Genomic DNA, 18,278 nt, shown 5'->3' with positions numbered 1-18,278 from the left:
AGGCGGCGGGGAGCAGGGCCGCCCGCCCAGCGCGGCCCGCGAGGCGGAGGCGGTCCGCGCGCTATTGCGGCCCGCTGGGAAACGGGCGGCCGAGGGGCGGGCGGTGCGCCGGAACCCGCGGCGGCGGGGACGGCTTTGCGGGGAGCAGAACGCGGAAGCGGCTTCGAGGAGAGCGGCGAAGCGCGGCGTCCCCGCCGGGCCGACCCCGCGGCGAGGCGAGGCGAGGCGAGGCCATGTCGTCCGATTTCGAGAGCTACGAGCAGGACTTCGCCGTGCTGACGGCCGACATCACGGGCAGGATCGGCCGGGTGCCCAAGCTGCTCGGAGGTGAGCGGCGGGGCCGGGAGCCGCCGGCTGCACGGAGCCTCCCGGCGGCGGGGCGGGCACAGCGCTGGTGGAGCCGTCGCCGAGCGGCCGCGAGCCGCGCTTCGTGCTGCGGGACCGGCCCTTGGTCACGGTTAGGCTGAGCGAGTGCATGGGCTGAGCTTGTGCGGGGTTTCGTCCGAATGGGTGCTTTTGCTGCCTGCTGTCAGGGCAGTTGAGGCTGTGCTGACTCGCACGTAGGAGGAAATCGGTGCTTGTGTACGTCAAGGTGTTTGTCGTCGGCTGCTGTACTCACGGTCGCCTGACGTATCCCTGCAGGCATGTCTGTGAGTGTGAGGGAGAGAGATAGAAATAAGACTAACCTAGCAGCGAAGTGTGAATCGGTGCTCTGATGTGGTGCTCCTGAGTAGGGCAGAGGGAAGCTGAAATCGGGTTTCCTCACCTCTTCCTCACCTAGCTCACCTCAATGAAACCCCTGTATCTGTTTCCCAAAGTTTTAGGATGCTCAGAGTGTGGGAGTGGTTATCATACAGAGAGGGTGTCACAGCACGTGTGCTAATGGTATGCTTTTCTATGTGACTAAAGGACCAAAGTGTAATGTCCTGTTTTTAGGGTGGTGATGAAGTAAATTCTTTAAAGAGAATTTGAGACAGGTGGTTAATTAAAACATGTAATCTCAGTGCACTGCTGAGCCAAAGGTCCAAAATGCATTTAAAACGAGTGAACAGGGATTTTCATAGAATCATGGAGTCACCAAGGTTGGAAAACACCTACACCATCATCCAGTACAGCCGTCCACCTACCACCAGCAGTTCTTACTAAACCATGTTCATGTTCAGTAAACTCTGTTTGGTCTTGAATTGTAGAGTCACAGAATGTCTCAAGTTGGAAGGGATGAACAAAGATCATCAACTCCTGGCTCCACACAGTGCCATGCACAAATCAGTCCATATGTCTGACAGCCTCTTGAACTTTGGCAAGCTTGGTTCTGGGAGGTTATATCTAATTCTATGACAAGGAATTGGAAGGTCTTCTGATAAATTGAAATTTTGATAATTTGGAGTTCAGTGACCAATCATAGGCACAGCTAAAGGATGGGAAACTTTGCCTCCTCATTGACTTAGCAAAGCAAAAAAAGACGGCATAATTCTGTCACAATCTGAAGGTACTTATGAGATTGCATTCCTGTGATTTAGATTTAGAATGAGTGTAATTGATGTTACCTGAAACGATGTTTAACGTGCAAATAGCCTCTACAAATATCTACTGAAGAGGCACAGTTAATTGTTCACTATTGTGGTGTGCCTAATCTAGGCAGCACTTCTTTTTCCCCTGCCTCAAAAAGACCTGTTCATGTTTAAGCAGAGTAAGTATAAGGAGCTCCTGTGAGTACAGGAAGACATCATAAATATGACAGTGCCTTCTGTTTTGAAAATTGGCAGTGCTTCAAGGACAGCTTATTGAAGAGGAATAGAGATTTGATTTCCTAAATGTATAGATTATAGAGGTCATCAGTATCATTTTTTTAGTTAGAAGAATATTTTTCTTTGCAGCAGTGGGTTTTCCTTAATTCTCTCTTCAAAGACAGCCACCTTATAACTCTAGAGAGGCTTTGGAGCTTAAATATGAAATTAACAAGGAGCATTGTCTTCACTGGTGACATAGCTTGGAAGCAACAGGCTTTGAATTCATAATTCTTTAAGTGGCCATTAGAAATGTGTTTTTTTTGTCGTTTATTGGTTTGGTTTTTTTTAGAATTTACTGTCCTATCAGAGGAGAAGGAATGCGTGTTCCCTGTGGGATCAATAGTTTGGTACAGAGCTGAATGACCTCAAAATAATACAACAGCTAATTTATTGTTTTAAGAGCTGGTTTCTCCATGTTAGCATTTGAGGCTAGTCTTATATATCTTGGGCTGGCTTGCTTTATAGCTCCTTCTTGCATTGTACTTTTGCGGATAAAATGCTTTAGTTTTCAGAACTGTTCTGTCTTTCTTCAGCAAAATGTTCAGTTATGATTTTAAACCAAACTGCAGTTTTAGCTAGTAGAGGCATTTTACCACCTGGGTATGCAAAACACAGCTCTGACTATGCTGAACACTTTAAGTAGAAATATTTTAAATGCACATTTTTCCCTTGTTTCTTACTAGGAATATTTGCAAGATCAAAACTTCTTCATCACCAGAAGCCCCAGTTAGTTCTTGTGGAGATGGCTTGGAGAGCCTCAGAAAGAGGAATGTGATTCAAGGTGGGAGGGGGACATGAGGAGAGATGCACGGGAGGTGGCATTTTTCAGCAGCAGTGATTTGAGATTGCTGATGGCCTTCTTCCTCCACGCTGGAAGAAGCAGGATGAGAAGTGTAAGGACTTGTGCTACTCCTGAATAATACAGAGAGATCTCCCAAAGTCTAGAGACAGATTTATTTCCTCCTCCTTCCCGAGATGGACCTGCTCTAAGCTTCATGTGCAGTTGGAGAAATACTGGTTAATTGTTTTGCTATTATTCCTGCATGCAGTGTTGACAGGACTTGATGCTGTCTTACATTCTAGAAGGATGATGGCTCAACAAACAATCCTGTTGTCACAGAGGCATAAATAGTTCAGCAAGAAATGAAACAAAGACACTCTGATACTGCAGAAACAATAAGCAGCAGGGACAGTAGAACGTCTGAGGAAGAAATATCTTCTGTTGAGCCAAGCACCACCTGGAGAATTAAAGAAAATGTTTTAAATTAAGAAATGGCTTTTGAATAGATTTTCTGTGATGCTGCTGCAGGTCTTTGGAGAATGAAGATCTTGACCGATGTGTTTTATTAATGTTCCTCAGTGTTGTCGAGAAACATCTGTCTTGTGGTTTGACCAAACATTTATATCTATTTTAATTGCTTGATCTGAAAGAAAATGTTCTCAGTACAAATTGGGATATTTAGCCTTTTTCTAGCATAGTAGCCTCTGTGAGGTGATGTTTTTGACTGAAGGGCTGCTACGTGACATCTGCATCTTCTACTGGGCAGTCAAAGCACTGTGCATCAGGTTTAACTGGAGAAAGTTCTACCATTAATTTTCTGTTATATCCCTGTAATGCAGTTTGCCATTTGCATTTTATGACTGTGCCTCTGGAACCCAGTCTTACGGCCCAAAGAGAAATGGAGCAGTACGTGGATTTTTTTTGTCTTTACTGTTAGACAGTAAACTCTGGCAAAGTGGTATTAGAGTAAAGCACCTCAGCCAGTGTAGTGAAATCTGCAAATGATAAAACTTCTGTAAACTGAAGTTCTGTGTCACTTACACTTTTCCTCAGCGTGTACTAATAAAAAAAAGCAATTCCACAAGCAATGAAATTTCCTTTGCTGCTAGTTCATGTCAGAGATGCGTTACTTTTCTACACTTGTAAGTTATCTGCCCTTCTGTCACAGTGCCTAATGCAAGGGCGAAACTGAAAGAACAGAGGAAAATGTAATAAAAGCTGGCCTTATTTACACAAGTGGTACAACCTTGTGTACACATTCAGGATTCTTTGCAGTCCTTACTCAGATTCCTTACTTTTGTTTCCATTCTTTATACTTTACTTATGTGAACAGTTAAGATATACAAGCCAAGTGCAACATTTTCTTAACAGCTTTCTGTCTGGTAGCGCAAGAACGAAAATTACATTCTAAGTTTAGATATCTTTGGTGTAAAATTGCCTTTTATTTTTTCTAGAGGATATTGCCAGTTCTGAATTAAGAGAAAAGTTATGTATACATAATTATATATATATATATATATATAATTATGTATACATAAAAAAATACTCAGTATTTTATATGATGGAAGTGTACTAGACAAAATTCAGTAAGTAGGTTGGAAACTACTAAAACAAAGCAGGGTAATGCACCAGTAACATGAGAATCTTTAATTGGATCACAGCTTGTTTGTCCAGATCTGCTAGATCTGCAGCAAGCTTCCTTTACTCTGAGCTCATCTGCATACAGTCTCTGAGCACATCTTCTTGTGGATGTCGTGTCTTCCCTTTCTGTGGGCATTCTGACTGTGGAAAAACAGTGGTTGTTTCTTAGGCATAGGCATGGCATTAAGTCTGGAACTATGTGAATGAATCCAGCTGTAGCATTTCATGCTTCTTTTTCTTCAGGGCTTTTTAATGTGTATGAAAATTGTAATCCAGTGGTACTCAGGGATGTACTGAAATTGCTATGGTACATTTATTTTCTGCTGCTGTGTTTGTAATTTTATTTGAGCTTCAATAAAATGGTATTGTGCATTTTATCTCTTATGTTGTTTTTTCCTTGGTCCAATGGCATCTTGCCTGCTTCCAGGTGAATGGAGGAACAGGTATTTTGGGAGCTGAGTAGGGGATTTGAAATGTATGGACAAGGAAACAGATTCTCTTTTGGATTTCATTATGTTCAGAAGATAAATGTCTTGCCATTAGTTTTTCTGATTTGAGTACTGTCATAAGAATTTAGTGGGAGATTTAGGAAAGACACTAGCAAAGAATGCAAAGTGCTGCACAGAAATGAACATCTCCCCCACCTTCTGCTGTGGTAGCATCTGCCAGATATGGCAGTGTGAATTTAAGATTGCCAAGGAAGATGGTCTTTTTCCATGGCTTCAGGTCTGTAGAGGGGATAACTTGATGAAATTCTGGGCCTCTTTCAAGGGTAAGAGAGAAGCTCTGTTTGTAAGGATTTAAAGGTGAGCTCTAAGGTTTTATTTTTGAGAGGATTCAAGTGCTTCCTTCTCACTTCTATCACTGGTATAGTTCTCATTACTCAGAGGATATCACCATTTGACAATATTTTGAGACATCCTGTTCAGTTCTTACTGCTACAACATACACACACCTTGATTAGTTCATACAATGAAGTCAAAGTGGAGTCTCTTTTTGCTCCTGGTGAACCTCACTGTCACTGGGCTGCGTGTTTATCCAGTCCTATCTCAGGAGTCTTGGCTAAAATTCCAGATGGCTGTTCTTGAGAATTTGGGCTTCTTTGAGAAGAATTCTCCCTTAGTTAAGGACTTCAGATAATAGTCTCAATTTTGGGCTGGAAATGAGTTGCCCACGTACCCCACAATACCATAGCAGCTTCTTGGGTGATAACCCAGAGCATATGCTTCATTCTTGAGAAGCTGCCACCCACAGGATGGTGAATCCTCAGAAGATAGTTCTTCTAGTCCGTGCCATGCCTGCTATTTGCGAAGATCTCTACGCTGTGTTTTAGGCGGAAATGTGATCCTGAACCTGATCCTCCCTGCAGACAGTGCTCCAGTGTATGTAACTGAACGATTGACCACGATGTTACCCTCAATGAGTATACTGGGTAAATGAGAGAATTTGAAGAGATGGTAGAGACCAGTTGTGGTGGAGATGAAGATGAATAGGCCCATGCAAATGTGATGCAGGGTGTTTATAGCACTAACGAGAGGACTTAGCTGAAATTCAACTTGCTTACACTGGGATTGCTCTGTCAAAATCCCTGCAGCAAAACATTCCTTTCAGGACTAGTTCTGTTGTTTTTAAGGAAGGCTTTTTTAAGGGCACATGTTGCTTTATGTGTCAAGACTTCTGTTACTGATTACTGCCTTGGCATCCCCTGATTCCTCCCTTATTGCTACATACAACTTATAACAGAATATAGTATTTTTTTTTTATTTTCAACTTTTATTACTTAACTTTGTTTTTACTGCTACTGTAAGGTGGTCTTTTTTGTGATTCTTGTGACATTTCATTTTTTTTCCTGTTGAAGCAAAAGGACCAGGGCTTTAGGCTCAGCCTCAGGAGGAGAGGAATAGAGACCTCTTTAATCTTCAGTTCCTCGTCTCACTGTAATTGGATTGCTTGGTTGTTTGTTTGTTTGTTTTTTCAACTTCTATGTTTCTAATAAACAGGATAAATCTTTAAACCATAGATGTTTATCCATTTGGCTCGAATATATACTTTCTCACATGAATTTGTACGCACCCAGCATGTACCTGCTAAGGCAAAACTCATATATCTGGAGCAAAGATAGCTACTTTCAGAAGTAGCAAGCACTGGAAAAAAAGGCAGAAGACTCCAAGCATTCTCCATTCGCTCTTTCTCTCTCCCTTTTTTAATTTGCAAATGTGGCTATTGTAGTATGTGCTTATGTCACACAAGGAATCCCTTGAGTAAGTTTTTACTTGCAAGCTTATTTTGAAATACTATATATTTTTCATGGCAAGACCACAATTATATTGGTATCTTCACAATTGTTTTTCAGATGAAAAGAAGCAGATGGTTGCAAATATTGAGAAGCAGCTTGAAGAAGCAAGGGAACTGGTATGTTGTAGCTTTTTGTATGCTAACTCTAAATTGCTGGGGAGAACTGGTATCATTAGTGGTAACATTTAACTCACCTGGTTCTCTGAAAGGTTTTAATAGTAGTGTAATAGAGTATGAAATATTTGAGAATATGATGTACTCAAGAGGAGTGTATAAAAAAGTTAATCTTGTATTAAGTGATCTAAAACTTGTATTATTATTGCAAGATACTTGAAGTTGCTTCAGTCTTTGAGTTGGGAATAAGGTCTTGTACTTTAAAAAATGAATTAAATGTTTTTATACCTAATATATTTTTTCTTCTAGGTCCCGTATGCCTGCTTGATTTGATCTGTCCAATTGTCTTGTAATAAGTCTTGCTTTCTCTACTAGCAAATGAGACAAAGGGTATTTAGCTGTTTGATGTCAAAGGAATAAAGGTAGTTTGAGGTACTGAGAAGAGCATAAATGTTAACTGAGTATTAGTTAGTGGTCCACACTGGTGGAAGAATACAATACACATTAAGCATCTGTGGCTTTTTCTGTTTTGTTTCCACTACAAATTGTCTGATACTCTAAGTGGGTGGAGTATAAAAATAAGGTTTTGTAGAGTAAAGGTGTAGGTTTCAGTTAAGATTGATTGACTTTTTTTTCCACATGCCAATAGTTCTTTGCCTGAAGCTGTTTTTGTTTATTGTTTGCAAATGTAACTCATTTGGTCTATCTGATGTCAGAGATATAATCTGATTTTTGGGATAAAGAAATGAAATTAGTTCTACTGGTGTGAAAGTTCTTCAAGTTGAGCACCTTGAATCAATTATTTGATTACTAACTAAATGGTAATATTGAAAATCACTTTCTAAAGTTTGTGGCATAGAAAGAAAAAGGTTTTTAATGTGTTGACATACCAGGTGCTTTTAGAGTAAGGGTGGAATTAGTCTTGTAGGGAGAGCATTGAAATAGGACCCAGGAAAGCTGAATCTTGGTGGAACTCCACTGCAGGTTTACCTGATGAGGATGACAAAAGACCTAACCTCTCTCATTCAGTATTGCCAGTGAGAAATACAGTAAAACTGTATATGGTAATGGCAACTGTATATGGACATGGCAAAAAAAGACATAGCACTACAGGGAAATTGCAGCATGAGTGTTATGTTGAAAAATCACTAAAATTTGGTTCTCTAATCAAAGGAAGATTGGAAGGAACAGAAATTGAGTTAATGATTCATTAGTTTTCTTCTTATGTCAGAAAAAATTCATCTACATTTTACTTATTATGAGAGTAAAAACTAAATCTTTATATCTGCATTTTCATCCTAATGATGATCTTGATTTCATATACTGACTTTTCTTTCACACTTTTGTTTTAGATCTTGTTGCTAATGCTGCTAGACAGGTGCTTAATTCAATTATTGGCTTTAAGTAATTACCTTAGATGTTTGTGATTAATGTCAAGGCTTGGGTTTAAAATCAATTTGAGCAAACTTGATAATAACAGAACTGATTAAAAAGATCCTCTTTTAAATGAAAAGCTACGCTAGAAAGCCAAAATAATCCTAATTCTTTGGCATTGATAGTTTTTGTACAAGGGTTTGTTTTTCCTCTTGTCCGATTAAAGCTTGGCTTATTTTGTTTTGGTTTATTTCCTAATTGGTTAAGAAACAACTTTCTTATAAATATTATTGTAGAGATATTTTATTTATGCTGAGTAACCACTGATTGTTTTAAAACACTGTTTGCTTTGTTTGGGTAGCATCGCTGCTGTAATTCATTTGACCTGTATGCAGAACTGACACCAAAATGTTTTTCCCAGACTGCCTTGTAAAGCCATAGCTGCTAAGTAAGAGGTTTCTGGATAGAAATCCTGTCATTCCTGTATCCTATGCAGAGTGTCACACAATTGTAAATATGCTGAGTTGGAAGTGACTCAGAAGGATTGAGTCTGACCCCTGACAGGACCATCCAAAATCCAAGCTCTATGTATAAGAGCATTGTCCAAGTGCTTCTTGAGCTCCAGCAGCTCAGTGCCATTCCCTCTGCCTCAGGCAGCCTTTTCCATGCCCACCTCCCTCTGGTGCAGAATCTTTCCCTGACCCCCAACCCTCTCCAGATGCAGCTCCATGCTGTTCCCTCAGGCCCTGATGCTTTCCCCAGAGAGCAGAGCTCAGTGCTGCTCCTGTGCTCCCTGTGAGGAGCTGTGGACTGCCATGATGACTCCCCTCAACTCCTCTGCTCTGGGCTGAGCAAACCCAGGGACCTCAGCACTCCTCACATGTCTTGCCCTCCACATCCTTCCCTATCTTCATAGCCTTTGTTTGGTTGCTCTCTAATAGTTTTATGTCCTTTGTGTATTCTGGCACCCAAAACTGCACAGTACTTCAGGTAGGGCCAAACCAGAGCATCTGGAAGATTTTTCACTGGGTTTTTAAGATAGATGAACACTGAGATAAACTTCAGTGTAAAATGAGGTTGTATTTAGGTTCACATCTGCTTGGACCACTGTCTTCTCCAAGGACTGGCATGGAGATTTTCACTACAGCCACAGAATGTACCTGTTCAAAGTCATGATAACACCCACTCACTTCCCCCCCCCATCTCCACCCCCATCTCAGACAAATATGGATTCTTCGTCACTGCCTGTAACATTTTCAGGAACATCACAGATGTCTCTTAGACTTTATGCTCTCTGATACTCACTGTTTAGAATGAGGATTTTGGATGTTGTGTACTGTGCTCTGATCATGGCTGCAATAGATGTATTCATTTGGGAGATGGCTTCACTTTTATTTAGTAGAAAAGCATTGAGACTTCATTAAAATATCCTGATCTTGCACATATAAATAGATGTAAGGGAAACATTTTCTATGCTTATGGAATGTTCAAGATAAAGTCTATTGGGGTGAAATGATAAGAAATAAACCATTTACTGTAGCTATCAGTTTAATTTATAATACCCCTTTGGAAAGTGAAGCCTGCACCAAAGAACTGGGTAGATATAGAAACAGCTTTCGATGTTTCAATTCATTACTGACTATTTAATTAAAGTCAGCTCTACAGTTTATTATCAAATACCATTTTGTATAATCAGAATAGATCAGACTGAATGACTTTCCAGTTTCTGGTAATTCACTTGATTAAATTCAGATGCTTCTTTATGTTATGAGGATGAAATCTCAAAGTGTAAGCTAGTGATTACGTAGGAATAAACTATAACTATCCCTTGTGAAGACCTGTAACCAGAAGCTTGGGACCTTAATTGAAAGGCATTTCTGTTCCAATGGTGTATTGCTCAGCTGAGATCAGTAGGAGGTGAGTAAATATTGTTTCAGGTATTTACAGCAAACAAGGAGAGCTGTTCTTTTATCTTTTTAAAGTAAGTTGGAAAGATTTTAAAAGCAGGTATGGGAGTTTTTCAGCTGTGCACAACAGAATTCATGAGGAGCCAGCACTGTGTAAAGGTGTTTCCTTAACCCAGTGGGCAGGTAATTAGCAGGCGAGTCAGCCCTGGTTTATAACTCCTTTTGATTTTCTGCAACCTGATGTCATATTCTTGCTTTTCAGGCCCATTAAAGTTCTGCATGTCAAAAATAAGTAGCAAAACCATTTTAAAGATAAATTGTCTGACATTTTATGCATTCAACTGTATACCAGTTCTTGAACAATATTTTTATTACAATTCTAAAATCCAGTTGTTTAATGTACCTGCATACAGATTTGGGATGTAGATTTATGCAGCCGGTTCAGAAAGCTCAGGCTACTTAATGCTGCTGAATAAGCAGAAAAGTACAATAATTATTTTATTACACATAGAGATGGTTGGTAGATAAAATTTTATACATTTATATGTCTGTATAAAATGTGTGTGTATACAAGGATAAATAAAATACAATTTGTGGAACCACACAACTAGGTGGAGATTGGGTGTTTTCTGCGTGATGTTCATCAGTGTATTCACTGCATTTGAAACTGAAATCCAGAAAGGTTTAAATAGAATCATTTTTTTAAAGTGTTAATAATGCCAGTTTTGTCATTAATTAGTTGACTTTATGCTGTGTAAAGATTTTTCTAACATATTTCTATACTGTCAATAGGATTGACAACACTTTTCTTGACAGAGAATGTTTCTTGGTATTTGTGAGCGTTTAGCTAAACAGGCTGATAGAGTGTTTTGGGTTGGAAGATCATCTAGTTGCAACTCCTGTCATGGTGAGGGACACCTTCAACTACAAACTCCTTCTTGCTTTAGTTGTCACTTCAACTTGCATCTCTCTGCTTTTACTTGGTAGCTCGAGCAGATGGAGCTTGAAGTCCGAGAGATCCCACCTCAAAGTCGGGGAATGTACAGCAGTCGAATGAGAAGCTACAAACAAGAAATGGGAAAACTTGAAGCTGATTTCGTGAGTTCTTACCCTACCTTGTAAAGATAGCATCCATGAGATTTTTTTAATGTAATAATACACTTATTCAGGCAACTGGGTGGATTTTTTAACTAGGATGCTGTTAAACACTGGGAGTATTTATGCTGTAGGAACAATAGTCAGCTTGAGGAAAGGCTTATAGAACTTGAGAATTAATACTTAAAATACAGTGTAAGTTTACTCTGCAGAGAAAATAATGATTCATTTAAAACAGTGTGTAGCAATGTGGCAGTAGCAGGAAAACCAATATAATCACCAACTTAGGGAAATCTTGAATGTGGTTTATCTCGTATCTACTTAATGTCTTACTGTGATTTCTTCTTTCCATTGCACCTAGATTATTCTTGGCTTTTGTACAAGTATATTCTAAATACTAAATGTTTCAAATAATGGATACGAACTAACAAGATTCTCTTGTCTAAGGGCTTTTGCTGCAGTGGTCTTTTTTTTTTTTCTTTTTTTTTTGTGTGTGTATGTGTGAGTACCATTTGCACTGAATAGATTTACACAGAGACAAAACTGTTTCCTCTGAAGTCCTGAAAAGGTTCAAAGGGATTGCAAAATATGGGGAAATGCTTTGTTAATTGGCAGCAGCTCAGTACCTGCAGGGTGGGGAGAAAGAAAGAAATGTTGGCATTCTTTTCCATTTGCTAGAGACCTGTGAATTTTCTCGGGATGCTGGAGGCAGTTTATTCCTTCAGGGGAGAAGAGCCAATGTTTGTACCCGCAGCCAGGAAATCCAGCTGACTGTCATTCCTCTGTGTTTCTGCCAAGTTTTGAGGAGTTGCACAAAAATGTATTATCAGGAAGGTGGCTGTAATTTTGTAAAGTTTGAGGAATGTTAGGATAAAAAGACTTGCATCGAAATTTTAGATGATTTCATGCTGTTCCCCTCTAGGAAGTGTGTATGGCCCTGTTGGGTAAACAGTGGCTTCCAAAAGAGAACAGTTTTTAGGCCAGGAGTGAATGTTATTTATCTCCTCAGGGGCAGGAGAATTCCTAGTCAACATTTGTTATTTTTATTGCTGGCCTATTTCTCTATACAGCCAGAAGAGGGAAATTGGCGCTTATGCTTCCAGACATTTGGGGATGGGAGAGTTCAGAACTGGATGCTCTCTATGGAAGAGGAGAAATGAGCATATGTGGAAGAAGTGTGTCAGAACACTAGGAGTTCACATAATTGTAATATGTATATGTTTTGTATATCCTTCAATCGTATGCATATGACTGAAGAACGTAAGGATTTGCTAAGAGTGAGGGAGCCAAAAAAAAGAGTGGGGAAAAGATTTGTATAGAAAACAAAATTGTTGTTTCAACTAAATTCCCTATATTATCCCAGTCCCTAGGCACTAACATTTTTCTTAATTTTGTATCTGAGTGTTAGAGAATCTTTTTGACTTATTCTCCAGACAAATAGCAAGTTATTGGAAACTATATAACAAAGTGATTCATTTGTGAGTTCAAAGGAGGAGAGGAGGAAGGAAAGGAAATGTTATTTTGACTCTTTAAAACTGCTGTCTGGAGGGCCACTGAAGGCAGGAAGTTGAGAATATTTGCTGAAATGAAAGTGCTTTTGTGTGTTCTGTCTGAATGTTGACTTGAATGAGTTGTGACCTGTTTGATTGTAAGCAAAGCATATAGAGTTTCTTTAAGAGCTTTAGCAGGCCTTTAGAGAAAGCAGATCTTAGTATTTTAAAATGAATTCACTTTTACAGATGAAGGGAAATCTTTAGTTCGGAATGATGCTGGCGGTTTCAGGTTAGGATCAGCTTACAGGTTTGCTGCTGGAAGTTCTCAGGTCTTCCAAAAGGCATGCAGATGTGAGTTTGCAAAGTTACGTGTTGTTCGTTATAAATGGATTGGAATCTCAGCTGGATCCCGTTGTACTTGACTTGGCCTTCTGTCCTGTGCGAAACAACATGTCTGCTGAAGAGAGGACATCTCTTTGTCATCTTGAAGTGTGTATTTCATTTAAGTAAATAGTGTCGGTGAAATGAATTGCAAAAGTTATATCGCTTAGTATGCAGTCTTTTAAAGTGAGTTCTATATTTGAAACGTGAAGTGAATGCAGAACTGGGACTGGTATATTTCATTTATATTCATCATAATGAATATGAGCCTTGATCTTGCAAATTTCACCTCACCCAAGCAGGTATGAAGTACAGCAGCACAGAAACATATTTAAAAGTTAAAAGTAAATATGAGGAATGTAGACTGTTCAGTCCTTACTTGGAAGATAGTCAACATCCATGTTTCTGATATGTAGTATCTAATGGGGGAGTTTTTTTGATCTTGGGCAGTATACAGAAAAAAAAATGACAGAGTTGGACTGTGACTTGCTTATTACTTCACTATATACTGTGGAATCTTGATGAACATATCATGGTTTGTTGTGGTAGTTATTGGTTGTTGGTTTGGTGGTTTGTTTTTTTTTCATACATATTATTATATCAAAAATATAGCCTAAAAAAAATATGGGTTTGAGCTTAGTCAAGCTGCACTTTGAAAAGTTGATCCAAAAATGGCTGTTAATTTTTTGATCAAATGAGAACAAGCTGTGAAGAGAGATTTATTTCCATTCTTTTCAGGCCTTGTTGTGTTGAGTCTCATACACAGTTACTTCTAGCAGTACCTGCAGTCCAAAGGTGTGTTTAGAGGGAGTTACATCTATACCATTCACTGTATTGTATATGGGTAATTTGTAACCCACTAGTTGTATTGAGTGATATCAGAGGGGAAAAAACTGACTTGTTCCATCTTATTACATACCTGTTACAAAGTAACAGTGTGAATCAAAGCAAAGATAGTTCATTTTGATAATTTAAGGTATTCAGATACCATAGCACTGTGATTTACATATAGGGGAAAAATAAAAATGAAAGTATGACACCTCAACCAAAGTTGGCGCTAAACAATGGTTTCTGATACTCACATCCATGCTGTGCAGCCTTCCTTGGGAAGCATTTGTGTAGCAAACAATTCTTCTGATTTGTGAAGAAAATACAGGAATGGCCATGCCAGATTAGATCAATTGCTGCTGGCATAGTTCCAGCAGTAAGTAACTAGGGAGAAACATAGGAAAAGGACAAGAATGAAGTGGTATTTCTATTCAAGAAAGCTGTGTACATGTCAAAAGGCAAGTTTCAGGGTTGCTTACGATATAGTCCATGAGCATCTATCATGATGAAATTAAACTGTTTGGTGAAGGTTCTGTGTTTTTCTTTTAACTTTGAAAATAAGATAATCAAACCAATAATGTATTATCAGTACAGCACCTTTAGAGTGGCGTTTCATTTCTGTTAGGTACTGAAAACTGTTGTCCCCAGACTTGAGTGACTCTTGGGCTTTTGCTCGGCGCAGGCTTGCTGGGCTGCAGAGGCAGCGGTAATGGCTCTATCTTGTGGCCTGAAGTGGAGTTGCATACCATGTACGTGTGTTTTTTGTGTTTGCTGGCTTCATTTTGGGACAACCTACTTACTGAAGAGTTTTTGAAATTCTAGTTTCCTACAAGCAGCTTTTTTTTTTTTTTTTTTTTTTTTTCCTTTTCCCTGCACCTACAAAGGCATCATCTTGTTGTTTAAGCTGGTAAATATTTTGTTCTCATTATTCCATGTGTATAACGTCCATGGTGACCAATTGCGTGAAGCTATAAATGCAAACAAATGCCTTTATTTAATTGTAATGGAGGGGTTATAAGAAAAAAGGGGACAGACTCTTTAGCAGGATCTCTTGTGATAGGATAAGGGGAAGTGGTTTCAGACTGAAAGAGGAGAGATTTAGATTGGGGAAAAAAGGAAGACGTTTTTTACACTGAGCACTGAAGCAGGTTGTCCTGAGAGGGGAAGGTGCCCTGTCCCTGGAAACACTTGAGGTTGGGCTGGAAGGGACTCTGAGCACCTGATCAATCCGTGTAGGTGTCCCTATTCATTGCTGGGGAATCGGAATGAATGACCCAGATGCCACTTTAGGTCCCTTCCAACTCTAACAATTCTATTGTTCTATGATTTTATTATTTTTTTTCAAGTAGGCTTTTTTTCTTTTTCAATTACTACCCCAAAACTTTAGGTACCTAAAGTACCCAGGGAACTTTAAACAGTAGGAATATATGGTAGTAGAAAGCTGTCTGGATTTTACCAATTCACTTTGATCAGAATCCACTCCAGTTTGTATGAAACTGTAACTATCTAAACATAGCAAACTTGTGGTTATCGGTTATTCGTCCCAAGGGTTCATTGTACAGAAACAATATCAGGACAGTGAAAAGCTAACAGTTTGAAGCATTCAAAAAAATGAGGGAATATAAAAATCCACTCCAGATCGTATTATGTAGTAATGATAACCAAAGGTAAAATTTGCAGTCTTTAGTTCAGTCAGTAGTGAAAATACATATTCATGTTGCATACATCCTTCGGGTTTTGTTTAAATTGTTAAAATGATAGCTATTGTTAAGCTTTCAAAGCATTTAAGGTGGTAAGTAGCAGGAAGTCATTAGATAGAGCTTCTTTTTGGGGCTCTGAGAAGTACCAGCTTACTGCAGAAACTGACCTGAGGGAACAGCTACAATTGTGCCAACCATCATCTGGCTGCTTTTAGCCAGTACTACTGCCCTTATTTCAAATTCTGGCATCTGCCCAGTCAAACACTCATGTGACATTCATGTGCTTACAAGCATAATAAAAGACACTTGTCAAAAGACGAGTTAGAAACCTGTATCTTTATAGCAGTCTTCCTCAGCTTTCCAGACTGAACTATAAGTTTGGCTATTGGACTGTTGTAGAGCAAAGCATTTCTTTATATTTAAAATTTCATAAAATGTGCAAGAGACCGACGTGTTTAGCTTTGTAATTGCATCCCAGATGTTAAAAACAAGGAACTCGCTATCTATACATGTCATGTATGCACATGCACCCTGCATGGGCAGGCACGCCTGTAGCAAAAACCTGATCTTGTTGATCTTTCTAAAATCAGATTAGTTTTTGGAATGTGAATAGTACATTTCTTTTGTAATAGGGCTGGAAAGGGTTTGTTTTAATGCACATGAGATGAAACATTCATTAAGATTCAGAAGAATATGAAATATCTGACAATCTATTAACAATCTAATTTTGGGAAAATATTTCTTAGACAAATGTTCCTTTGCTGTACTATGTTTATATATATCATAGCCTTTTGAGATAAGTAACCAGTCCTCTATACTAGTGTTTTTTTTTCCCTTTTTCCCTTTTTTAATAACTTCTGATATTTTTGCTTTCTTATCTGCTGCTGAATGTTACTTTAACTTCTTTTCTTCAGAAGAAGAATATTCCACATTATCTTCAGTTTGTTTCTGTGTCCCCACCTTGACAGGTTTGTGGTAGAAAAAGGTGGAGACATTATTTGACATTTTGCAATTACTTTATTTATACGACTGCTGTTTTAAAATGGAAAAAGTTCAGATAGGAAAAATACTTTCTAAATTATTATTATATTTTTTTAAAATTCAAGGCCTTGACTGAGTTTTTAATGAAAGATTAAGCAATGGTATAGCTTAGGTCTAGTGTACAAAACTTGCCCTCATTTATTTACATGTAAAGATTTTTTTGTTTTGTTTTGTGTGGTTGTACCGAGAGAGAAGGAATTTTGTTCCACCATGAAATTTACTCGTGATGACATGCTTTTCCTTAGAGGAAAACATGAAAGGCAGGAGTTAACATGCTTAAGTTATCATTAACCTAAGGGGTTATGATCATTTTAACTGAGATTCCTGGGAGGCCAGATTGGTGAAGCACGCTGTACTTCCTCAGTTTTTAATGCAATACCTTTGGGTGCTGTTTTCAAAGAGTACTCCCATGTTTGACCCATAAGGTGCATCTCATAAAATAATTTATTGAAGAGATGATATTACTGGACAAGGACAACCAAGCAGCAAATCTCACTTATCTATCAAGTTAATTCCTTAAAACCTCAGATTCTTCACTCACCCAACTTCTACTTGATGCTCTTAGGAACTTTAGTACAACTCTGTCCAGAGGGAGAAGACTGGTGAGTTTTGTGGCATGTTTTTTGTTGGTCCTGATGCATATGATTTTAAGAAAAAACAATTTGTGGAGCAAGAGCCTTGGCCCAATGATTAAAAATACCTTTATTTGTAGGAAACAGTTTGGTGAGTCTGATGGTGTATTTGGCTGGGGCATGTTGACTCTCACACTGCACTCTAAACCTTCATGCTGCTCTCTTTCCTTGTTCCCTTCACAGAGAAATGTTAATTTATTAAATTAAGCCAAAAAGTAGTCTACAGCCGATGAAGTCTTTTTGTGAGATGTATTTTAAATCGTATGATATAAATTCAGCCTGATGTCAGCTGTGGTGTAGGAACACATGCCTTTTTCACTAAGCATGCTTTCTCACCTGGCAGTCCTTAGATGTGTCTGAATGCCAACTCTCATCAGCCTTACCAGGTATAGAACTGTGCTTTCTCTATTCCCACATAATTTGTTCTTTTGTTACAATTTCCCCTTCTCAAAGCAGTAGTATTAAATCTGTGCACTGGTCTTCCTTGCCAGTACTGGAAGAAGCAGTGTCTGCTCAAAATTAATTACAGCCAGCTGGAAAGTGAAGACTCTTCATATATAGAACGTGAATGCTGTTTTTTTGGGGGGGGGGAGAAGGAGGGCTCTAATGTTACATTCTTTCTCACTGATTTTTTGTATTAGTCAAGTGATGCTCCCTTCCATTCATGCAAAAAGAAGCAAGCTGTTGTCCTGCTTCTGATAGCAGCAGTAGTAAAGATGTTGCAATTGGAATGCTGTTGTCTCTTGTGAAGACAAATAAAGTAGAACAGAGCATATCTCACTCTCTTGTCATCATATTGGCTCTCTTGCACTCATGTAAGTAGAATTTTGATTTGCTTTTCTATCATGAGTTAGAAACACAGAGATTTTGAGAAAGACCATCAGACAAGCTGAGCAAACAATCCATCGCTTGCTTACTTTTCAGATTAGAGCTATGCTCAAGTTTCTCATCGTATTTTACTTTTTTTTTTTTTTCCCTAGCTAGAAGGAGGCTAATTTGTGTTTGACTGCAAAATAGGAAGAGACATTCTATCAAGAAAGCCAAAAAAAAAAAAAAAAGGGAAAAGGTAGCATTTTGACACTGGGGAGGATTAATTACGGATCTTCTCAGATGTCTTGGTTTATTTCTTCTGAGACTGACACTAGATGGCACTGTTTGTTTGCAAAGTAAATTCCACACCCCCCAGCTCACCCCCGCCCCCCCCCC

General features: G+C 39.0%; 1 protein-coding gene across 2 annotated transcripts in view; it reads left to right on the top strand.

Moving 5' to 3' along the window:
- Positions 1-192: 192 nt before the first annotated feature.
- Positions 193-18,278, top strand: part of VTI1A (vesicle transport through interaction with t-SNAREs 1A) — a 252,761-nt gene continuing 234,675 nt past the window's right edge. For both annotated transcript variants that reach the window (XM_042817703.1, XM_042817704.1), the window contains exons 1-3: positions 193-327; positions 6,566-6,624; positions 10,890-11,000. In XM_042817703.1, the coding sequence (XP_042673637.1) occupies positions 234-327; positions 6,566-6,624; positions 10,890-11,000 (264 nt within the window). In that variant the 5' untranslated portion in view covers positions 193-233. The remainder of the gene's footprint in view (positions 328-6,565; positions 6,625-10,889; positions 11,001-18,278) is intronic.

Source organism: Centrocercus urophasianus, unplaced genomic scaffold (assembly GCF_019232065.1).
Source record: "Centrocercus urophasianus isolate 14NV4802_14NV808 unplaced genomic scaffold, USGS_Curo_1.0 seq_17, whole genome shotgun sequence".
NCBI lineage: Eukaryota > Metazoa > Chordata > Aves > Galliformes > Phasianidae > Centrocercus > Centrocercus urophasianus.
The sequence above is the reverse complement of the archived record's forward strand: the minus strand, read 5'-3'. Positions and strand labels throughout refer to the sequence as shown.